At 46.1% G+C, this 25,226-nt stretch overlaps 1 protein-coding gene across 2 annotated transcripts; it reads left to right on the top strand.

The window, feature by feature from the left end:
- The first annotated feature begins 3,050 nt into the window (after positions 1-3,050).
- spire2 (spire-type actin nucleation factor 2) lies at positions 3,051-23,994 on the top strand. 2 transcript variants are annotated; one of them, XM_048973367.1, is made up of 15 exons: positions 3,051-3,908; positions 8,283-8,323; positions 8,461-8,838; positions 11,089-11,169; positions 11,284-11,448; positions 12,099-12,185; positions 12,311-12,431; positions 13,241-13,407; positions 14,107-14,329; positions 15,809-15,951; positions 16,063-16,200; positions 19,463-19,530; positions 19,916-19,943; positions 20,254-20,351; positions 23,072-23,994. In XM_048973367.1, exons 1-15 carry the CDS (start codon positions 3,608-3,610, stop codon positions 23,301-23,303), a joined length of 2,271 nt encoding a protein of 756 aa, XP_048829324.1. In that variant the 5' UTR covers positions 3,051-3,607; the 3' UTR covers positions 23,304-23,994. The 2 variants fall into 2 exon arrangements, with proteins under 2 accessions (XP_048829324.1, XP_048829323.1); XM_048973366.1 differs by having other exon boundaries at positions 11,089-11,448.
- The last annotated feature ends 1,232 nt before the right edge of the window (positions 23,995-25,226 follow it).

Genomic DNA, 25,226 nt, shown 5'->3' with positions numbered 1-25,226 from the left:
AATGTAGAACAGTATATAGGAAGTGTGCAATCACTCAATACACTGTGTTGTTTGTGTGTGTGTGTGTTTTTTTTTTTTTTCTTTTTCTTTTTAGTCGGGTCGGGAATCGATGGAGATCATCTTCTTTTATTGTCAAAACCTGACAGGAACAGAAAGGAAAAACTCCTCCGTTAAAAAAAAAAAATAAAAAAATAAAAATACAGGCTCCGCTTCTCGCCACAATACAGTATGTACCCTGTGAGCGCGCTGGCACCAGCTGTAAAATAATAATGACATCAGCAGAATATGCAAACCTGACAGTAGGAGAAACAAAAACACCACAGTGACGGAACAATATGGGTTACGCTTCTACCAACATCATGCAGACATGGGGGTATTAGCACACACATGCAGTTAACACAGAAGGATAAAATAAAATAACCCTAACCCCCAATCTCGGTATAGAACCGGTGTGGTGAGACATTATTGGTATGACTGTAGCATTCCATTCCGCGAGGGAAAGACAAATAACACAATGGACAATTATACATTCATAAAGCGGGATACAAACACCTCACCAGAGTATGAATTAAAAGTGGCGAGGACTTGCGTGCGAAAGGTACGAACATATTGCAGTGAATGGCTGGAGCACATATCCAACACACATAACAAGCAGGTGCAGAGAACATCGCTGTCAAGTATGGACGTAAATGAAAAACAATCACTGTAATTATATACAGGGTAAACCCGGTAACATATAGTCATTGGTCTTCATTGATCTTGAATTAGCTTATCTATCTAAATTTGATCAATACATTATTGTCAGTTGTGGACAGAAGATTGTTTGCATAAATAGATTTTTATGTGTTTTTCACTTATAGTGCAACTACTGCGCAATATAAGCGTTGGGGTTAACTGGTTGCTTTGCAGTCATTCTGCTCTCGTCATTGTGTTTACATGCACGACGACTCTAAACATGATTTGCTGTTCAACCTAACAATCGTTGCTTTTTAGAACTTAGAACGATTATTAATGTTAGTGTATAATACTCTTTCACTTCCCTTTTTTTCTTTTTTTTTAATCACAGTCGTACAATTCTCTCGCCGTGTAGCCTAATGCTAAATGTGATTTAATACCGACAATTTGCAATAGCTTTATTTAGACAGGCTGATTCCCGTGTTTATGACCACGTTCGCTCGTTCTTTGGGAATTTGTAAAAATCCATCATTTTCTGTTCCGTTCAAGCCTTTTCCAAAGAACGTTCTGAAGGTTTCAGAAAATGCAAACAGTTAGCCTGTTCTGAAGGAGCCGATTAGCATATTTCCTTTGTGCTACATCTTTGTGTATATTTCTTAGTGTACAGTGCGACTTTTTTATATTTACTAGGCAAATATTGGAGTTTTGTAGCTAAGATTTAGGTTCTGTTTGTTCATATCAACAAGCCTACTGTGTTGCAAAGCTTTTGTTCAAATACTCACCGTCATTGCACAAGAACGTGGCTTTTCGAAGTACATTCATCCAAGATTATGAAATGAGTATGACTTGGTTTGTTCAGGATTTATAGGGTTGTAAACGGTTATAAAGGCTCAGTTGCCACAGTAAAGGACACTATGCTGTAAAAAAATGCGTAAGATCTGAACGAGACTAACAGAACAACCGTACTTTGGAATGAATTTTCTTTATCTATCCACCCATTTTCTGCCACTTATGTAAGTTTGGGTCACAAGGGCAACAGTCTAAGCAGGGATGCCCAGATCTCTCTTACCAGCCACCTCCTCTAGCTCCTCCAGATTTAATCTCTCTGCCGTGTCCTGCATCTCCTCATAGTTGGACATGCTCAGGAGGCATCTCATCCCTGAGCCACCTCAGCTGCACACTCAAAGGAAAAAAGTACCAGTTTGTACCTTTGCTTGTCACTGGAGCTGCACCCTCAAGGGTAAATGCACCTTTTCAGGTATAAAAGTGGACTATGAGACCATTTGGTCCATTGATGGAAGATCGATGGAATGGGAAGATCAGGCAGGGGCACACATGCAGGCAACAACATCAATGACTGGACTGGGGTTTGCAGGAGAATGTGGCTGGTTCGAGTCACACAAGGAAGAGAATGAGGGGGGAGGGATACAGGGCGTGACAAAACTAAAAGGAACATTTACCTACAGCTGGGGTACAGTTGGTGGACCCTTGAGGGATCTAGCCCCAGTGACAAGCAAAGATACAAACTGGTACTCTTTTTTTCTGAGAGTGTGGCTCCTTTAGAAAACACGATTAATATTTATAGTATAGGTTGTATAGTCAGAGACGGAACAATTTCCTGCTAAAGAAGTGTTTCTGCCCACTGACTTTTGCGACGCTGATCGTATCTTACTGTTTATTTTGTATATCTCGTGGTACAACTTCTGCTCCACAAGACTGATTAGTCCAGACCAGGGATGCCACACAGTGGGGGGGGCAGAGTGAGAGGAGCCATAAAAATTTGAGCGGACTGGATTGATCTGGGTTGGGGGCCCAATATCTTTAGTGACCCACTTAGTCTGGACCTTTCCTCTGAGTATGAGCTGAACCAGATCCATGTCCTGAAAACGTTACTGTAATATAATAAACTTGGGAAAAAACCGTTAAACGGCTAATGACGGCTAATTAATTGTTAGGCACATACATCATACTAGAGGATGCCTGGAAATTTCTTACACCGGTTCCAGACCAGTTACTACCTGACAAGTCTCCAGTAAGCAATACACTATCGTGATAAGCAACAGTCCTTACGAAGGACGTACCTTATCATGGAAAAATCTAAATCGCCACATTTGAACTCCAAGTTGCCGAGTAAAACAATTTCAGCAATTATTTTAAGTGTTCAGCTGTTTTTGCTTACTTGTCAAAATGTTGTTCACTACACATGTCCGGCAACCTCGTCTCTACGGCTGCGCACACGGCAAGGACAAGATTTTCTAAAGGTAAACAGTAACTCCAGTGGCCTAAACAATGAGCCCCCTAAACATTTACTCCACAGAGCTGGACTGAATAGCCCCCTCCCCCAACATCACCGGATTCCCTTTGTCACCAGCTCACCAAATCAACATCTGCCTAAATGCATAAATTCCCGTGCATGATTAACTGAATTTAAGGTTATGTGTTTGAGCTGTTTCAGATTTCGTTTTCAGTATGTGGGCGTGGATGGTGCGGATAACAGGGGATGCGCCGCTGGCTGAACTCAGACAGCTCCAGGCAAAACACACACACACACGCGCGCGCGCGCGCGCGCCTCCTGCTTGTCTCCCCTTTCACACAGATCCCATCTCGTCTTTCCATGATTTCGTCCTTTTCTCCTTCCATCGCCTCTAGCTGCAGGAGCCTTTGTATTAAGTTGTTATTCTTGCACCTGCAGACAGCGTCTTTGTCTCGGAGGAAACCTCCTCTGCCTCCGCCCTCCTTCCCACGGCTTCCGATAGACATTCCTGCGGATCAAAGATCGCATTCATCCGTCCTTATGGAAAGTGCTGTTCGTGACAGGTGCGCCAGTGCGCTGTGAAAAAGGCGAGTAAGCGCCCACCATGGCCCCGCTGCCGCCGCTGCTGCTGCTGCTGCGGGCGGCTTGAAGGATGGAGGAGACGCCGATGCCGCAGCCATGGCCAGATCAGCACATATCGGCACCGGGGACGGTGACTCCCGGGTGTCGGCCCCGCAGGACCGGCCAGAGGTTCGGGATTTGTCCGACCCGCGGGAACTGTCTCTGGAAGAAGTGCTGAAATCCTACGAGCAGCCGATCAATGAAGAGCAGGCTTGGGCGGTGTGTTACCAATGCTGCAGCCGCTTCAGCAAACCGCTCTCTGCCGCCAGCTTCCGAGCACCAGCCCGGGTCAAAGATCCATCCTCGATTCTCCTGCACCGAGACGGAACCGTGACCCTGCGAGCGGATCCCAGCCACGGTAAGGGGCCGTTTGATGGTTTATGGATTTGTGTGAGAAACCTCCCACTTAATATCTCTGTCATTTTTACAAGTGGCGTAATATAAACTTAAACATCTGTTTACTGTAACCAACTAACAATGTCACATTGTAGCTTAAGCAATATATTAATAAACATTAAGGCTTAAAATGCATTTGATAATTGGTGAATAGAGAATTGTTTTTTATAATGATTATAATTATTGTCCCCAGCATTGGATACCCGTAGGCACACAGTATCGGAACATGCCGGTAAATGATCAATAATTTATGCGACGCAGTTGCTGGCAGCTGGGCAATGGGGGGGGGGGGGGGGGGGGGGGGGTGACGCGGTGCACGTACTTTTCTAACCCAACGTCTGTGTTATGAAGCTGCGCTTTCGTTTTCCTGAGAGGGACATGATCCCTGAACCCCGCAGTGTAATCCGCGGACTGCGGACCCGGGGTCGCAGGCTGAGCTCATGCGGCTCCCCTTTGGCACCGAGCCTCAGGAAGTGTGTTGTCCAGCCTTTTCTTTATGGAACTGACGGATGACCGAGCAGGTCTATGTCACACTTTTCAAACAATTTAAGCTGAACTTCCACCCTCCTTTCTATTATAATTATGAATAACTATTAATAACATAATTTTGGGAAAATGTATTTCAGCTTTTAATTTATTCTTATTATTGTACAAAACCACAATAATTTATACCAAAGTGGCATAATTTTTCATTTTAAAAACGCATTTAACAATATATTGAGGCAGGTATTTACAGCAACACTCCTGCCATTATTTAGGCTTAAGGAAAGCTGTTAATTTTGTGTTTTATAATGTGTTAGAAATAATTAATATAGTAGCAATAATAATATAATGAGAAGGTTATAAATTATGAAAAAAGTAATGGTCCAATACTTGTTAGACACGTAACTCCTTTTGTCACAAACACAGAGCACCTTCGCTTCATGCACAGCATATCTGCTTTCAGAAGCATCATAGGTTATCTTGCTGTTTAGGCCGTCGGCCCGGCGTGAGCTGGCCTGCTCTGTCTGCCGAGTCCGTCTCTGATGTCATGCGCATGAGAGGCCGCTGTGGCGGGATGACCTTGCTGTCCGCACACCGCTTTTAGCTTTGCGAAGATCTGAGCCAAGCAAGTTCACCACTAAAGCACCAATGTACAGTATACACGCTCATTCTCACACACACACACACACACACACACATACAGCTTAGGTATCAATACCCAGCCCTAACCTTAACTGTAAGTAACCAAACAAAATGTCTTTTGGCCGTAGGTGTGCATGTGTGCGTGAATGGTGTATGAGTGTGCCCTGTGATGGGCTGGCCCCCCATCCTGGGTTGTTCCCTGCCTCATGCCCATTGCTTCCGGGATAGGCTCCGGACCCCCCGCGACCCAGTAGGATAAGCGGTTTGGAAAATGCATGGATGGATGTTTCTCCTTGTGTGGGCAAAAAAAAATGGTCCCCACAATGTCAAAATAACAGGTTATTATCACATTTCAGGGACCAGATGTCCTCGCAAAGTCACACACAAAAACACATCTGCTTTTGTCATAACGCATCATGCTTTATATAACCCTACACACACGCACACACACATCACCATTCATTCACACTAGCGCGCTACGCGGATTTTTTTTGGTTTTTTTTATATATATATAAAATTATGTTGTGTGCCACTCTGTAAAAGTATTTTTATTGGTGTGTGTTAAGGTCCGAGTAGAATTTTGGACTTTGAAGTCAGTGAAAGTCCACTTTACAATCAGAGGTGGAGATTTCGGGACCAGAGAGTACAAATCCAGACCAAGATTTTGTTCCAACCAACCAGTTAAGTTCTCTGTGACTGTGACTCTTTATACTCGTTATTCCCAACATTCAACCTTTAACGTGACAGGAGTTTTTATTACCGAAGAGAGGGAAAGAGGGAGATATTTTTAGACAGAAAAGGTTTGAAGAAAGTACCTGTAAATGGCACAGAACTCCACGCGGCCTGCACACGGTCTCCACGCGGCCTGCACACGGTCTCCACGCGGCCTGCACACGGTCTCCACGCGGCCTGCACACGGTCTCCACACGGCCTGCACATGGTCTCCACGCGGCCTCCACCTGTAATTTTAGAGATCAACCAATCAACCAACCAATCAACCAATCAATCAATCAAGCACTTTTCATATAAACAAAAAGTAACACAAAGTGTTAACACCTGCTGCCCCCCCACCCATATACCAAGCAATAAAATGGACTAACATATATAAACAAAATGAGAAATATGCATAGAATAAAGCATCTTTCCTGCAAAAACAGAGAAAATTGCTTTACATGCACAATTTGTCTCGGTTTGCGGAAAACCAGTTCAACAAAAAAGGAAGGTGATTTGTTTTAAAGGACAACAGCTCCTTTGTTGTGGCACATTGTGGTTTGGCGGTAGTTTTAAACATTAATCTTTGACCTCAGGCTTCAGCTTACGTATGTAGGTATGTATTGGTATAAGAATGGGCCAGTGTGAAGTAGATCCTGCTGTAAACTTTTACGATCGACTGGGAATTACACACTAAGCTTGTTTACACATTCTCCAAAATCAATATGTACATTTTTTTCTTTTCTGTAAACTTTAAAAAAAAAACAGTCAGATCAGCTGATTCTCATTCTTGGCGTTAATGAAGAATATTTTTGGAAGCTCTGCAGCTGCTGCATGCAGTTGATGGTGCGTAATCCTGCTAATGTTTATAAACAAATAAGAGTATCTCTGCATGGGTTTCTGATCACGGCTTGTCTGCACCGTGTTCGTCTGTCACTTCCAAATGTTGGTAGGTTTTTTTTTTCTTTTAGAAGAAACATTCTTGTCTCTTTTACTCTTTTAAGAGTATTAATCAGTGCTCTCTCTTTCATGGCTGGTATTTCCCCGTTTGTGGTTCGTGGCTCGGAGCTTCTGCCCCTGTGGCCTCAGCAACAGAGACTATCAGCGCTGTAATATAAACCCACGCCATTCAGCACTCAGATACTAATCTCTGATCGGTGCAGTTTTATGTAAACTGATATTGGCCCAGAAATGCAGTAATTCTGGCTCCTGAATTCACAAAAAATGCAGCTGTCAGCACAGTAGGTCCTGATGGGGCATTGATTTGACTTTAATCCGAAACAAAACCGGGGCTCTAGGGGTAAAAGGTGTTTCTGTGTCTCTCCGGATGTTGACTTCAGCTCAGCCTTTATAGAGTCGTGTGAGAGACTGTTTGCTGATTGTTTCTCCATTCTTGGGCGGTGCGGTGGCACAGTGGTTAGCGCTGTTAGTGTTGCTTTACGCCTCCGGGAAAAGGGCGGTATTCCACAAAGCAGAATTTGCCAGTTAGCTGTATAACTTAAGCCAAACATGAAAACTGTCCAAAAGGAGGAGAGGTAAGCGACATTCCTATTGGACAATCCTTCCGTACAGCTTAAGTTATCTGGCTAATGAAAAAGTTCTTGTTGTATCTCGTGCAATAACCCAAAGGGTTTAGGCCACCACCCGGGCATGTTCTCCCCATGTCGCCGTGGGGTTTCCTCTGGGAACTCCGGGTTCCCCTCAAAGTCCAAAAGCATGCTAAGATGAATTGCAGATGGCCATTGTCACGGAAAGCAGCAGGCAGAGCTGAGGAATCGGGTGAACGAGGATTTATTATAAGGGAGACTAAACAGGAACATTAAACAGATGTCAAACTTCCGGATGACCGGACTGGAGAAAACATACCTATCGCAGACTTAAAAACACTGTTGACTAATGACAACAACAAGAAACAGCTGGTAAACACAGGGAATCCACACAGGGTAGATGAGGGGGCGTGGCCACATGGGAGGATTGGATGAGTGAGGGATGACAGCCATAGGTATACATCTGTTAGTGAATGGTGTGTTGACCTTCCCCGACCCTGAATAGGACAAGTAGGTACAGAAAATGGATGGATGGATGGATTTTTAATATTTTATGTCAAAATTACACATTTTGCCTCGCAACAGTGTGTGGCTTAGCTGGATTCGATGCTGCGCTTGCAAACAGAAGGTTGCCAGTTCAAATCCCTTGGTTGACATACTAACTTTGTGTTAACTCTTTGTGTCATTTTGGATAAAAGCATTTGCTAAACACAAATTTATGGAATTTTTTAATTCGGGACATTAAATGGTGTTTGCCTGGTGCGGGAGCAAGGAGAAATGTCCCACAGACTATATTACAGACCTCTGCACAATTCATTTGTCAATCATGGATTCAGAGGTGAAGATGCTTGGGAGTTTCTGTGCTGTCTGCCAGTATCCCGGATATCGTTGCACAGGTAGATGAAGGTAATGACGTTGATGTTTATAGTTATGTCCCTTTCTCTCACCCCCAGATGGTAGCACACCTCCCCTCAAGCCTATCCCTCAGCGCCAGGTGAGTAAGCACCCCACTCAAATAGCCCTCATCCAGGCCTGGGGTGAAGACCCTGTTGGTCTCCATTGCCTTTGGGGGACAAGACTGGGTACTGTTCAGTGAAGTCAATTTCTGTGCTCCCCCTCTCACCCTTGCAGATGGTTCAGTCCCTGGGCGTGGCCATTTACCGGGCCCTGGACTGGGGATTGGACGAGAGCGAGGAGCGGGAGTTGAGCCCGCAGCTAGAGCGGCTCATAGAGCGCATGGTCGGGGGGGATGAGGGTGGCGAGTCGACAGGCGGTGGTGTGGCGGATGAAGGTTACAGCGGCCAAGATGAGGAGGAGGAGGAGGAGGAGGAGGAGGAAGATGGGACGCTGCGTGCGGTGTGCTCCTTTCGCCAGGTGATGGTGCTGTGTGCCTCCCGGCTGGCCAACCCCACCCAGGCCCCGGAGCATTACCAGGCAGTGTGCCGCGCCCTCTTTGTGGAGACCCTGGAGCTGCAGACCTTCCTGACCAAGATCCGGGATGCCAAAGAGGTTGGAGTGGGTCCCGGTAGGGGGTGGGGGTGTTTTCACCAAAGTGTCACAAGCATCTGTTCAGATTTGCACAAATAAGTGATGTGGAGTGTCCCGACTGGACGTTTTAGGATCATAAATAGCGATTATGAAATATGAGCAGAAGGGGGCGTATCGGTTAATGTCACACAGTGGCCTCAGATCGGGTCTCAAGAAGGATCCCCTCTTGTGCCCTCAGGAAGGCATTTGAAAGGAAAAATATCCTCAGAAAATATACCTGAGTGGATAAGTAGCTCAAAAGTGTGACCGAAAGGTACGTTTTGGAGGGGAAATTGGGAGGGACTGACACAAAAATGCACGGTCATTTTTTGAAAGAGACACACCCCCCCAGCAGTATGGCCGGGTCCTGATCAGGGTGTTTACACAACAGCTGGCTAAGACATCAGACACATAAAAGCTGAGGTGGGTGAATGAGCGGGGGGGGGGGGGGCACCCAGTCCTTTTATCACCGTCTGTGAAATGACAGGCTGATGACTGAAACACTTTCACTCTCCGGCGCCCTTCATTCGCACGAGCGTCCCGCTACAGACGCTCTTTCACGACGACCTCGCCCCCCTCCTCACGTGACAGAGCAGCTTATCTCGCTTCTCCATAATGTAACCCTACTACAGTAGCTCATACGCAGCCAGCCCTCCGCAGCCCTGCGTCTGCCATTCTGCCAGAGATGTGGGCTCAGCGTTGAGTCAGGTCAAGTTAAATGAGCTTTATCGTAATACCGTGCATATACAAGCCAACTGTGAGCACAGGATAATGTCCCCCCAGGGCCACAGTGTGACATACAGACAGCAGGTAACAGTGGTGGGTTTTCACAGTACTTAGAGTGTACCATTTCACGGTATGAGATGGGGGGGGGGGGGGGGGCTGAACACAAGGACTTATATACATACGTAAAGGGTTTATATACGTAGCGCAATATGTATCATCTCAGGATCTGACCACAGACAGGTCGGTAAAAGATTTCTGTTTAGCTCTGGCCTTCCCATGCTGGACAGCGAGGGTGTGGGAGGGGCATTCTCATGCTTTCGCACGGGGGGGGAGGCAGCAGGAAGGTGGAGATGGGGGCAGTGAGAAGCTTTCACAGGCGGAATCTGGGCCAGGAGGGAGCGGCAGGCAATCTGAAACGCTGTCTTTATGACTGGAGACACGTGAGAGGGGTTAGGGAGATGAAGGTCAGTCTATTGTGCTTTTCCTGGTGCCACCTGCCCACACGGCCTGTTATCGGCTCAGGAATGACACATCGGGTCATGTGCCCCCATGTGGAAAAATCACCACAACATTTTGATGACCTGACGATCTCCTGTCAAAGCTGCAGCCCACACTCACCTCAAGTTTTGGGTGCTTTCCTAAAATTTCTGACTAATCACAGATCTCAGATTTTGAATTCATGCCGACAAGCGGTGACGGAATTAACAAGCTCCTTACGAGAGCTGTCAGTGTGCAGGCTGGAAATGTGGAGGATGCGTTTGGTTTGGGCGGGAAGTCCAAAGTGACGGGGACTGGGTAGGTCAGCATAATATGACATGTTATGTCTACACGTGGGATTACATTGCACTCTAACCCACAATACCTTGTTCTATAAAGGTCATCCTAAATGGTCTCTGTGTGGTATGTGTTTCTCAGGTTATAGCATCACCTTTTTCAGTAATGAATAAAAGTTGAAACTTAAGGTTTGGAAACGCAAAGTATGTGGATGTGATGGTTGGAGAGATGAGGAAACTCACCATCCAGGGAAGTTGGCCTTTGCATTGATTTGTTCCAAGTTTCCCAGTTAACAATGCTTCCTATTAAAACCAGACTGCAGCTCTGCACACGTCCAGGAGCTGTTATCTTTTCCCATTTGATTGATTCCATCTGTGTCTCCTTTGAAACATCATTTGAAACTCTTTCCATTTATCTGTGAGCCAGTGCTTACATTTGTCTTATCTTGGTCCTGATGCCAGTCTAGTCCATAAAAGTTCTTTTGGACATCCTAAGAGAAGACCATCTCAGATTCTCCTACGCTATTATCGTAGTGTTAAACTAATAGTGTTAAACTAATAGTGTTAAACTAATAGTGTTAAACTAATAGTGTTAATCTAGTGCGTAGTGTCAGGTAGTGTGATATTTTAGGTGTACTGCTCATTAAAATACTTGTGGGTAGATGATCATCGTTGACTAGTCTTTACTGATCGTTAATAAGGGTTATCTTCAATAACTAGTATTTCTCTACAGATGCTGAGGAAGATTCGATCTGAGGAGCCGGAGGAGGACCGGTCCACGGCAGAGCTCGATGCCCTCAAACACAGGGACTGGGTAGGAGACTGGGAATGCTGGGGAATTTTGATGGCGACACTGGCTGAGGCAGCGGTGCATGTCCAGGCTGTAATGGAAGCGTCAGCAGATGTGTGTGTATGTTCGGCACTGCAGGCTCGCCTCTGGGTGCAGCTCATGAAGGAGCTGCGGCAAGGCATCAAGCTGAAGAAGGTCCAGGAGCAGCAGTTTGATCCGCTGCCCACTGAGTTCCGCCTCACGCCGTTCGAGATGCTGATGCAGGACATCCGCGCCCGCAAGTACCAGCTACGCAAGGTCATGGTGAGCTGCCGTCAGCTGGAGGTGAAGGGCGTCTCCCTGGACTTCATATACGGCTCTGATGGAGCTAGAAGTTCTTATCTTTCTCCGGCTGTCTGTTCCCGTTCACCTCTAGTCATGTTCATTTAGGCCAGAACCCCAAACGCCGGTTCGTTTAAACTCAATGGTCACATTATTAGGTACATCTGGCTACTACAAGGTAGGGGCCTACTGCCTCCTCCAGAAGGGCTGTGGTGTGTTGTGCATTCAGAGGAGCCTTTCTGCTGTTATTTTTGCATCTGCGGCCTTCCTGTTGGTTTTATCGAATCTGGCCGTTCTCCTCGATCATTGGCAAGGTAATTTTCTGAGATGCTGGAACCACCACGTTGGGCAGCACATTCGCATTTGGTTAAATCATGGATCTTGGCCATTATGGTATTTAGACAAACGGTAACTGGACCATTTCTGCATGCTGTATATATTCAGTTTCCACGCGTTTTGCTGTTTAGGGGAGGTTGTTCACATTAAGAGGCAGGTTTACGTAATGATCTGCCCACTGATTGGATAATATTAAATATTTCATAAAATTTGTGTGTTGGCTCTGTGAGCCATTGTGACATGTGAGGGCGTGGGGGGGGGCAGACCTGACCCACATCTCTGCATCCCTATTCCAGGTGGATGGAGACATCCCCACACGGGTGAAGAGAGATGCTCATGAGCTCATCCTGGACTTCATCAGATCCCGACCCCCCTTGAAACCAGTAGGCATGGGTCCTCTCACACACAAACGGCCGTATTTTAAAATATTATGACTAATGAGGCCTTGCCAGAAGGGGGTGGTCTTCAGTGTGTCTGTGTGCCCCTCCCCCCACCCCCACTCCTGTAGGTATCAGAGCGGAGTCTGCCCCCCCCTCCACTGGAGCAACAGTCCTTGCATGAGCAGATCCTTGCTGAGATCAAACAGGAGCGCAAACTCAAGCCCGTGGACCTCCCCTGTTCCAAAAGGCGTACGTCACCACATCACCCGATCGCAGCCGCGCTCAGTATCGTGGTGAAACCGCACAGACTACAGCACCTCTGTCAATGAAACACTTCCTTAGCAGGACAGCGGAAACATTAAAACATTAAATGGGAACATTTAACCCAGGGACAGTCAATCATTGCCTACTTTAATCGTGCCTGAACCGGTGAAGTAAGCGATTAGGTAGCGAGTTCCCACCCATCAGTCTCTGAGCCTCTCGGAAATCAGAACGTGTGATGTTTCCTCCTTAGCCCAGACATTTACACTGGCTGTGTGCTGACTTAAACATTTACAGAGTCTGTGTGTGACTGTGTGTGTGTGTGTGTGTGTGTGTGTGTGAGAGAGAGAGAGAGAGAGAGAGAGAGAGTCTGTTTCTGTGAGTGTTGTGTGTGTGTGTCTGTGTGTGGGTTACATTGTGTGGGGACCATTTTTTCAGTCATTTTTTTGGTCCACACAAGAGGAAACTCTTTATAAAAAAATCTGTCACTGAAATCAACAATTAATAAAATTTCCTGAAGTCTTGTATTTTATTTGGTTATGGATGGTTATGGTTAGTGCTGGGTAGGGCTTAGAGTTGACATTGATGGGAGTAGGGTTTTGGCAATAGAAATGAATGGACGGTCACCAAAAACATTTGAATACAAATGTGTGTGTGTGTGTGTGTGTGTGTGTATTCAGTTTTTATTACACACTGAGGACCATTTTGTGCAGGACTTGTGCCTTCCTACACTGAGTGCACGCTCTCACTGACCTCTCCCACCGCTGTCTTCTGATCTGATCTGTTCCGACCCACAGCATTCGGCTCTCTGCCCTGCCTGCTCCACTCCTGCCCGCATGACGTCAAGTCCACGTCCTGCATTGACCTGTCCGTGTCAGAAGTGGGGGGTCGTCCCCTTCCTCGGCCCCGTGTGCTGCTGAAGGCCCCCACCCTGGCCGAGATGGAGGAGATGAACCTTTTCGAGGTGAGAGAGGGTTTGGGGGACGAGATGTAAAGATGCCTTCAGACCAAAATGTCGAAAGATTGAAATGTTTTTACAAAGTGCCCTTCCCAAGATAATTGCCCCACTTAAACACACACACATTTTTGGAATACTGGGCGTGTCAAATCTTGAGACCACAAGCAAAGGTAAGATATTGCGGTTTAATTAATGCAATGTGACAGTTTGATGAGGAGATCGAAACCTCAAAAAACTTGTTAAATTCCATAAATAAAAATGAAATATCTCTTGTAGAAGATTATGAAAGCTTTCTATTGAGGTGCATGTTCTGTCTGTACTGTAGTCTGTACTGTACTCTATCTTACACATTAATAAAGATTAAGGTAGATTCCTGAAACAGCACCTTGCGATGTACAATACATGTGTGAAGTTGGGTTTTTGTGCTGCTGAATTTCACGCCTGGTCTTTCACAGCAAGCCAGTGAAATGTAAATGTGTAAAAGCCTTCAGCTCTGTAAATAATATAATCACTGTACGCTGTCCAAATGTCCAGACAATAGTGAAAAAAATGGTTTCCTTGGCAATAGCATTCCCAGTATGGCGCTGATGATGTGGTGGTAACCGTGGACACATTGTCATGGAAACAGTTCTAGCATTTCGGGACATAGTGCCATAGTCCTTGGCCCTGCTCATAATCACCCACAGCCCTCCCCCATTCCTGCAGGAGGAAGAGTCCCCAGGCAGCGTGGAGCTCCGCCGCGCCGAGAGTTCGCCCACACCTCTGAAGCGTGACCGCTCCTTCTCGGAACATGACCTGGCTGGCCTCCGGGGGGAGCTGCTGCCCTCGCTGTCTGACTCCGCCCACCTGGGCGGGGCTGCACCTCGCAGAGGGGAGCGGCCGAGGGCGTGCACCCTGGGGGGGGGAGGCGCACCCCCACTGCATCGCGGTCAGTTAACATTAAGCACAAGGCTGAATTCTCCCCTAATAATAGATTTCTGGCGGTGACATGGTCCGGTTATGTTTGTTTGATGTAGTGTTTCTGAGGAGGAATGGCAGGGTTAGGATTAGGGTTAGGGTTAGGGTTAGGGTTAGGGTTAGGGTTAGGGAATGACAAGGGGGCTGTGATTCAGAGTGAGTGTTTTTGTGTATCGATGTCGCATATGTGTGTGCGGGTTATGTATAAATTACATCGTGGGGACCAAATGTCCCCACAATGTGATAAAAGCCTGTTATTTTGATGTTATGGGGACCTTTTTTGGTCCCCACAAGGGGAAACTCAATTTCATTAAAATAACTGCAATCAAAAAACTTAAAATGTCATAGGAATATATGAACAGTGTATGTCAGTGTCTGTCTGTATCTTGCCTCATCTAATCAATCAATCAATGTAGTATTTTATTGGTCCATGGATGGTGCCATAGGATATTGCTTTGGTTTCTGGTGAAATTTAGGACTGAAACTGTATATGCAATTAAATGTTACTCCATGAATTTACATTTTTTTAGGAAAAAAAAAATCCGGATTTTTTTTGCCTGTCTTAGACCTCTGGGCTGCTGTGGTATTTCACAATTCCATATCTGACCGAAAAGCAGAGCTGAGTGCCAGCGACCCAAGCTGAAAACGGACGCTCTAAAAGCAGCTGAAATGGTACAGCTGCTGTCAATGTGTAACCTGAGAATTCCCCAGTTAGTCTGTCAGCTAGAGAGTCAAAATGTCTTTTTTTCCATCAGCTTTTCTGTCACATTTTCACTGCGCAAGCTCATGAATTATGGAGGAGGCCTCAAGCCGTGGAATTAAATTCAAGCCCACTGCTAAAAATATAGCAGTGGAATAGCACCTGAACACATTTTAGTTTCTTATGCATCTGCAGTTATCGCTTTCAATTATAAGTGCAGACATTTTACGGACAGCAGAAATATGGCGAAAAGTATGAAGAGTGAGCTGAAGGTCATTCAGACCCTGAACAGACTGCAGTGTAGGTTCTAGGTATCTAAGGAGTAACTTGAGTACCTGTGGATTGTGGGAAAAGCTCTGTAAACAGCACAGTGTCTTTGTCCGCTCCGGAACAGCCCCAAAATCACTGCGAGGGGGTCAGTTTCGCATTTCTCATAGTGGCTTCACCTTGGGATGTACTCCTGCCTTTTCACTTAAAATGAATTATTAAAACGGCGAGTTTATTTCTGGCAGGAGAAACCTAATTCGGCCTTGATCTTTCTCAGCCGCGTGAGACACGTGGCGATGGAGGCGTAGAGGAGCTTTGGAGGCCCCATGGCCCAAAGGTGGAGGAGATAGGTGTAGCTCCAACCCCCAAGACTACAACAGCAGTCTTAATGTGTCCCTCACATGCGGTTTACCGATAGCGTCGCCAGGTGAAATGGAGGATGGTCAGCAATCGCCTGCTGACGTCCATCTCCTCTCTCCGCAGCTTCATATCCCATGCAAGGCTGGCTGACCCCCTCTCCTGGGCGCTATTCTCCCGCTCGTAACTCCTTGAGCTCCGTGGACGAAAGGATGGAAGCAGCGGAGAGCTCGTCGCCCACACAGGAGGGCCAGAAGCACCAGTGGATGGTGAGTCTGCCAGTGGCTGCTTCTTCACCCCGGGACCTTGATGTTGTAGCTGTGGTGGGGTTCAGTAGGGTTGGTGAACTTAGGGACCTTTCTCTCTGCCTCTCTTTGAAGGAGGAGTTCAGTCACCCGGTGGAGAGTCTGGCCTTGACGGTGGATGAAGTCATCAATGTGCGCCGGGTACTGGTGAAGGCTGAAATGGAGAAATTCCTACCAAATAAAGATCTGTACAACAGCCTGCGTAAGGGCAAGGTACTGTCAGTGACCTCACTTCCTGTTAAATCTCTGTCCGCTTCATGCTTTGTGACGTGAAATACTGTTTGCCAAAACATCTGTTTCCTACAACTGATTACTATCTAGTGTGAGGTCATAGTGGGCCATCCCAGGACGTACGGGACAAACAGAACGCACCCTGGGTGAGACGCCAGTCACCCTATTCACACCCTAGACTCCACACACACCCAAAACTCACAACACTACCAGTGAAAGGACACAGTGTTACCCACTGACACCCCATGAATATACTAAAGAAACAATCAGTCAGGCCAACATAACACACACAAAATATTGCAAGTGTAATGAAAAGACCTTTTGTGTATAAAAGTAAAACAAAAAATAAACCCATTGTCTTTGGTCACTGTGTCCCTCAGGCGCTGGCAGGCCTTCAGGAATCACAACATAAATAAATGGGCCGTTCATGGTTTTCTTCAATTATTCATTGTTTTTTAATTTCCTGTCTTACAATGACCACATGTCCTTTTCAGGGTGACCAGAGGGAGTCTCGCTCTCTCTCTGTCTCCGGCCAGCAGCTCTCTCTCTCTCTCTCTCTCTCTCTCTCTCTCTCAGTTCATTCACTGCCAAGTTAAAGCTGATTTCAAGGCCTGAAATAAGTGCTTGCTGAGCACTGATGTAGGACAGTGCTTCCTCTGCTAAGTTGTTTCCTTGTCGTCTAGACTTTTCTTCTGGGGCACCAGATTTTTAGCCTTTGATTCCCATTTTGACAGAACCCATGCGGCATTTCCAGGCTCGGCGGCTGTCAGAGGAATTAGATCATCTGTTTGTAGTAGAAATGTAATATCATTGTATTTAGGCAGATATAAGACGGCTTCTCGCCCGTTTATTGATGTTTGATTCAGACTGCATCTCTCCACGCAAGTATACCAAGTGAGGATGAAGCGGATTGTTCTGGATTGTTTTTATTTCGTAAACATATTTGAGGAGAAGCGCAACAAGGAGCAACACATAAGAAAGCAAAACAGGCGTCTGGTTGTGGAAAAAAACTGCAACGGGGTCAGGTGCTAGACAAGGGGGTGCAGGCAATATTACAGGGGCAAAACAACCAATAAAATTCAGGCCTCTAATATGGTAATTGAGATTGACTGGGTGACTTTTGACATCAGCTGACTTTACCCCACCCCCGGGATGTCCATAGCCCCCACCCTCCCATATTACACAGTCAATATTGTTGTATTTACAGTGTTATACAGCCACCTGTCCTGGGTCCCTGTCATACTCTCTGAACAGTAAAAACTCAAGTACTGAGAGATTGTAGCAGCATTCACAACTGGCCAGAATTGTTGGTCAGGCAAATATATATTTTATTTATATTATTTATTAGCATTGCATAATTGCAGCTAAACTATGAGGAACTTGTTCAGTGAGTATATTTCTGGGCTTGAAAACTCCTGACCCCGTGGATGGGGATCCTGGGCAGGGTCAGGCCTATGAAGACTTCAAGGCTTTATTGGCCGAACGCTGGACATGGGAGAAATGCGCTGGTTGTGTGGCCACTGATGGGTTGTGGTGCTGAGGTCCAGCTGGATGCTCTCCTGAGGTTCTCCAAGGCTGTGCCTGGGCTTTGAGTTGTACCCTTTGCTGTGACTTCTGCCGAGAGTCGAACCAGCAACCTTCTCATCACAGGCACCCTTAACCCTTAAAATAATCATATTGTGGTAGCTTCTCCTTCGCAAGATAGTAAAGATGGTGACTTCTGGAAACTGCTTTTGGGAAAAAGCATTGCTGTTGCTCTCCTGTAAGACCGCCTTTGCTTGTGGTTTCCTCGATATCACTGAGAATCGTAGCCTCTCTGCAGGGCTCAGGCTGAACCTGGGTATCTGCCTGGACCTCTTTGTCTGTATGTCTGTGACCTGAGAAGAGCTTCCCCCCCTTGAATCTATCAGAAAGGATCTTTCTGTGTCTCTTTGTCCACCTTTGGCTCAGTAGTGCACTGAGAGGTTTGATCACCATCTTCAGTGGCCATTCGGGGGGGGGGGGGGGATCCTGCCAGCGATTGGCTTTCACCGAGTGCCGCTGCTTCTCCCATAGGACGACTGCTTTCTGGAGTGTCCTCTCTCTGCATGCGGTTGCAGTTTCTGCTCTTTCCTGCCCGGATTTGCTTGTCCTCACCGCAGCCATAACACCACAAGAAAGAATCCCATCTCCGCTATAGCAGAAACCCACAGCTATATGTTTTTTTATTCATATATGCCATCCACTAATAATATTATAATTTGATGATGATAATAATAACTACTAATAATAATTATTGTTGTTATTATTACTTTATTCATGTTTATATCAATTTATATTTATTTATTTCCATAATATTTTGTTTCTCTGAATATTTTATTTGTGTACTTTTTGATTGGTCTGCTCTGTACATTCTGTCTTGCCGTCTGTCTGTTTTCCATTATATTTGTCTGCACTTTACGTACCTGATTCTGTACGCACAGAAATTTCCCTCTGGGATCAATAAATTCTGTCTTATCTTATTGTATCTCACATCTTGCACGGACCTGCAGCTGCTCCCTTTCCTGTCGAAGCGCTTCCTGCGTTTTAAACCGTTTTGAATCGATTTGCTTGAGTGGACTAGCTGCGAGCCGAATGGGTTAATCTGCTTCTTAGTCCTTGTTGCTTCACTTCATGCAGGGAGTTGGCTACCCAGAATCATTATTAATAGTGAGAGTAGCTCATATCTTGTGACTATATGCTTCCCTCAACAGATTCTGCAGTTTTTAATAATTATGTTTGCTCATCATTCTGTGCTGTGGGTCTTGCCAGTTTAGGGAAGTAAGGCTGCCACAGCCTTACACCACTGTCCCCTGTGAGAGAGCACTTTCTGGCCACAGCATATGGGTCCTGCCATGATTAAAGTTCACTGGATAATCTCCTTCTTTATTTTTAATGGCTTTCTCTATCCCCTTTTTTTGCTCGCTTTCTCTAACCTTCTCATTTGGATCTTTTTCTGTTTATTTGCATCGGCTTTTCATGGATAGTTTGTGGCATCCTTTGCTGTAATCTCATCTCCCAAATATGCAAAACCATAAACTATCCCTTTCTGTAAAATCATGGTTCAACATCAGAGAATATTATAAAAGCTCAGTAGTGGCAGAACTCCACTCTCTTCCCCTTCCCTTCCTCTCTGTCTCCCCGCTGTCTGCTTTCCTATCTGCCCATACTATATATTTGCATACAAACCCGCAAACGTGTGTGCATGTGTCTGTGCTTGTCACAGGTCTGCTGCTGCTGTAAAGTGAAATTCCCTCTCTTCTCCTGGCCGTCCACCTGTCTCCTGTGTAAGAGGTGAGCTGTGGAAACACTGTGATGTGCACAGACACGCCGCGGTGAATCAGAGGGTGTCTGCATAAACGCCTCGCAGGTTGGCACCTTTACATCACTGGGTCTTTTACTCAGGAGTATTGCAGCAAAGGCCTGACTGGGACTTGATCCTACAACCTTAAGGTTAAAACCCATGACCCCTAATGTTCTGTCATCCAATACTAATGTAGTCCCCTGGTATGTAATGCTGATACATTAGTTCGTGTTACAGGCAGACAGCAATTACTTGATTCAGATAATTTTTCGGAAAGTGTCGGACTTTCTGCTCCAGTTTTTTATTCAGGCAAAGTAGGTCAGCTAAATGATCAGGACCCAGGCTGTTCAGGTTTAATCTCCGCTCTCTTTTCAGGTCAGTCTGTGGGTCCTGCAGTGCCAAGGTACTGTCCTTCCTTCTTACTGCTTGTGGATCAGCTTTTGTTTGTATGTTAAACGTACTATTATATATGCAACATCTTTGATACTTTTGAAATCATGTTTTATTTCATATGGATATGAAGCAAAATGCCAGCGTTAGAGAATGAACGTAAATTTTGGCTACGCGCACTCATGACCATATGTTGGTGCATGTCTGTGTCTCTCGGCCATGTTGGTTTGTGGTTTTTGGCTTTCCGACCCTTTCTGGGGTCTTGCAGATTCTCCCCGTCCTCCTGTGGTCTTCGCCCTAACCCTCCCTGCCTCTTTCTGCAGATGAAGATCCCCTCGAAGAAAATGGCACACATCCCAGTCTACACAGTGGGTTTCGAGAGCAACCTGAGCGGTCACTCCCGAAAGAGCGAGGTCTTCAAGTGAGTCCCGTCCTCCATACGAATCATTTGCTCAATGTCCCCACACAAGAGGGTCTGAAAAGACTGTGGGTGACATGAACTGACAGGACAGGACAGGATTCTGCCCGAAAGTGTCCCAAATGGTTTCACCACAGTGTTTACCAGCCTCCTAATTTTAACCTGATATTTTCGCATCTTTTATGAGTCGATGCAAACAGTTATTAACCAACTTACATTTGCATAACAATTTTTTTAATGATCATCATTATAGTTACTCCCCGTAGTAATTACTGTTATTATTGTTATTCCTGTAGTAATGGCATTGTTACAGATGTAGAATAGCACACCTGGCATGTCCATTTAATCCTTGCTCTGTAATTCAGCAACATGCCAACCATTGAGTGTTTTTCTACAAGCCACACTGTGCTAGTCGGTTGGCATTTAGAACACAGGGAATTATAAATTCATCCATCCGTCTTTTATACCAAATCATCCGATACGGAGGCCACAAGATTCCAGGACAGGATTCCAGTCCATCGCACAAAATCACACGCCATGTGCAACTTAGGAACAGTGATGCAGATAAATTCGTGTCTTTGCTCTATGGGGAAAAACGTTTAGCGAGCCTGTACACAGGCGTGGGTAGAACATGCAAGCTCTGCATTCTAGAAGCTGTGGGCGGGAATCAAGCCCCCGCGCCTGGAGGCGCAAGGCCACGGCACTACCCACTGAGCGACTGTGTGATTAAAAATGACAGAGTTTTGAGGTTAGAGCAGGGGTGGGCAAACTTACCCAGAAAGGGCTGCTGTGTGTGCGGGTTTTTGCTGCAACTCCCTAATTAGATTACTAGAGGCTGAAGAGTCCTCACATCTGGGTTTGAACAGTTATTCCAAAAACCTGCATACATACCGGCCCTTTGTGTATAAGATTGCCCCCCCCCCCCCCCAGTTACAGGGTTTTTCTACTGTCTACTTTTCTACTGTAAGTGCACACCTTTGCGTTTTGCCTTCCTGAGGATTTCCATAGATAAATATGCTGTTTATGAGGTTGCCAGGTGACATATTCAGGAAAGAAGCCCATCACGCGTTAGAACATTGTAAATGGTTCGTACTGTGTGTAAATTCTATGGTTCTGACCGAGAATGGAGCATCCGTATCTGCAGATTGTGTCATGTCGTATGCTGACACAGTGGCCGTTGTTCTCCGGGGGTGAGATGGCACCGGTGAGCCCTCAGATGCCAGCGGTCTGTGGGCAGCGAGATCTGCCTGGCTCCGCTTGCCAGAGCCTGGCAGTGAATAATTTACTATGCGAAGAAACCCAGTGAGCAGGCTGAGACTGCAGTGAGGCTCTAACCTTTATAACACTTCTCACTCATTAAGTCAGTGCCCAGGGTGAAAAATGGACAAGAGTACAACCACACAACCATTGATAAAACCAAGGAAGGAAGGAATGAAGATTAGATGATAGATAAATAGATAGATAGACAGACAGACAGACAGAAAAAGTGGTAAGTTTGTATCTTTTCTTGTCACTGACCCTCAAGGGTCCACCAACCCTAGCTGTAGGTAAATCTACCTTTTAGTCTAATTTAAGGTACAAAAATGGACTGTGAGGTCCTCAAAGTCTATTTCTCTATCAGAAAAGGTACATTAACCCCTGAGGGTACAACCCCAGTGACAAGCAAAGGTACAAATTAGTGCTCTTGTTTCTGACAGTGTACTTAGACACAAAGAGATAGACAGATAGATGGATGGATGGATGTATGGATCCCGTTGGTAATTGTAGGTTTACTATAACAAAACACACATTTGCAGAGTTAATAGGACATTTAGTCATTACTATGAAATAACAGTAAATGACAAACAACAACCAACAACAACAATGCGAAGAATATCGAGAAAATATTTCATGGAATTCTGTAGTAACAGCTCAGAAATAAACAGTATTTCACTGTGGGTTGTGCAGGATAGCGCTGACAAATATAAACGGACAGCATCGCTGTTTACTTTGGGGGCGCCGGTCCTGTCAGCGGTTGCTGGTCTGGAGAAGCGTGGGGGGGTGCAGAGTAGGTAGCGGTTATTAAGGCTCACACTCAGGCTGGGGCTCCTCAGCTACACTGTGTGCCGCATCTGCGTGGCATGAGAGCTGCAGTGCGAAGCCTGCCAAGGCTGGAAAAGCCCCTCAGGGCTGACACAATAAAAACTTTGCTGCTTGATAATGTGAGCATTAGATGATAAATTAAAAAAAAAAAAAGTATGTGCTCTATTTCAGAAGAGACACTTTGGTCTGTATTTTTAGAAAGGTTGAGATCACCAAGTGCAGTTTCATTTCTGAGTTGCATAATGTAGCTAATAATGAATCAGGGAGACATTCTATATGTCAGACGTCGGGTTTGTGTATGACAGCGGAGCTCAGGGCACAGGTAGGATTACAGGTGACATAAAGTTCAGATGATGTGGCTCAGAACCTCAAATCAAAGTGGGTCAGTCAGACCAAACCAAAGGCCCAAGCTTGCTGGGTTCAGGGGCATATCCAGAGGCGTGGCCACAGACCCTTGGTGAAAGCTGATTGGCCTCATTCCCTGTCACTCACAGATTCATAATATACCATTGGCTAATGATAAGGTTGGCCCCTGTGCATGAATTACGGCTTCCCCTAAAAATCCACCCTGTTGGGATTTGATTAGGTTGATTACTGTGACCACAGAGGCCTGGTGTGACCCCCATGTCGCCCCCCCCCAGGTCCCTGCGCAGCCTGTCCCGTCACTCCGTGGAAATGGAATTCCCTCACCTGTACGCCCACGGCTGCAGCCTGCGTGATGTCTGCTCCGACTGCACCAAATTCGTAGCGGACGTCATCTCATCAAGCCGCCGCAGCCTGGACATCCTGAACAACACCCCCAAAAGGGAGAGGGGCATTCCACTGCAGCGCCCCCTCTCGCACCCACAAGGCACGACAAGGTGTTGCAAGTGAAGGGAAGACTGACTGGTCCATCACCCCCTGCCCCCTTGCTCGGCATCCCAGCCTCGGTTTGCGCCCCCTCCTGCCTGACTGCTGCAACTGCACCTGTGCCGTGCTTGTTTGCACCTGGCTAGACTACCGCCCCCTCGCCCCACCCTCACTCCTACCCCCATTCTTTTTTTCCACATCTAAGGGTGAGGAGTGTGCAGGGTGGAGATGTCAGGAGCCTTTGGTCATGTCGTGGACACGCTCCTCTTAGTACAGAATCTCTGTGTGTCCCTGTCCGGAGGCGGTATGGTAGGCGTGGCTCGGATGGACGGCTAGCAGTATGGCTGCCATGGCGATGGGCGGTATCTGCACGCAAGACATCCTTTACACTAGAGTGTAACAGGATGTCAGGGCGCAAATGTATGAATGCTTCAGCGGCTACTGATTTTGCTTATATTTTGAATTGAAATCTTTATATTTCCTTTTAAAGAATGACTTAAATGTATATGTTTGTGCTAAACACAATAAGGTTATACGATATCACCATAGCGTAAAAGAAGCATCTCAGTACACCTCCGAAAGTGTTTTTATATTTCAGTAGTTCTAACTTCCCCTGCAGATTTTCTGTGCCGTCATGTTAGAAAAAGCTCGGTTTACATTGTGCGGCTGCTTGGTATCTTGAACACGCTGGGGACACCCCCCCCCTCCCACCGCCGAGCTCAGACCGCAGACTAGACAAGGGGGACGATGGAGACAGAGAATAGAGGCCCGGAGTCTCTTCACACTGAACTTTCTCTCCACGTTTGCTTTCACGCCGAATGTAGCTTTTTTTTGTGAACTGACAAGAAAAGAAGAGTGAACGGGCTAACACCTCCACTCGCACGACGCCCCACCGTCCCAGCGCTTATGTGCAGGCCCGCCGTAACTCACCGCTGCCATGGAAACCACCGGGGACTACAACAAACAGGAAGTGGGGGCTGGAATCAGCTTGTGGGTTGCACAGGGCATGAAGACTGTCACTTTCAGGTTGGGACAGAGCCGAAGGCAGAGTACCCCACTGACACAGTCCCATCCCATCAGCACCCTGATCGGTGCCTAAATACAGGGCCCGGTACTGTTCAGGATGGGGTGCCACATGCCATTGTCTCTCCTCCCCATCCTAAATCTGGTGAGCTCATGTCATTATTATCAGCCAATAAATCTCGACTGCAGTAAAAAAAAAAAATAATAAAATAAAGCATGTGGTCTGCTTTGTGGCCTTGCTGGGACCTGCCGCCCCAGATTAGATGCATGCCCCCCACAAACTGAAGATGGTCCCATCCACATGAGGCAGGGGTCTGCTTCAGACAAGAGGGTTTCAAGGACAGCAAGCTTTTCTTGCATTTTTGTATTTTTCATCAGGTCTGCTACACATGCTCCTATAAAATTACACTGCATTGTCCAGCTTTTATAGTTCAAAATATATAGGTGCTACCATTGTCACTGGAGAAGTATGTAACTTAAATAATAGCACAATGAATAGTCTTAAAAAGGGTCAGATATATCCGTTAACTCAATGCAGGAATGGCCTATTGACCCACTTAGAGAAACTTTTAAGTAAAGCCGGATATTCCGAAATAGCACAAACCTTGTAAATAACGTCATGTTTCGATACACCATTTTCTGAGTCATATCGTTTCATAATACCAGTGACTGCGCGACAATTCTCATATACCAGTTACACTAAGTATTTATCAGGGGCGTCGTTAGGCCTATTTTAGGGGGATTTTTGATTTCCCCGCCCCCCGCAAAAAAAAAAAAAAAAAAAAAAAAAAAAAAACATTTTTTTATCTCCCCCAAATAAATATGTATTTATTGGTTTAAGTTATGAATAGTTTGCCATCGCTATCCTTAGTAAAGACTCAGACCCCTGGAATTTATGTAGGAATACTTTACTAAAATGACACG

This window comes from Brienomyrus brachyistius, chromosome 13, assembly GCF_023856365.1.
Source record: "Brienomyrus brachyistius isolate T26 chromosome 13, BBRACH_0.4, whole genome shotgun sequence".
NCBI classification, from domain to species: Eukaryota; Metazoa; Chordata; class Actinopteri; order Osteoglossiformes; family Mormyridae; genus Brienomyrus; species Brienomyrus brachyistius.
The sequence above is the reverse complement of the archived record's forward strand: the minus strand, read 5'-3'. Positions and strand labels throughout refer to the sequence as shown.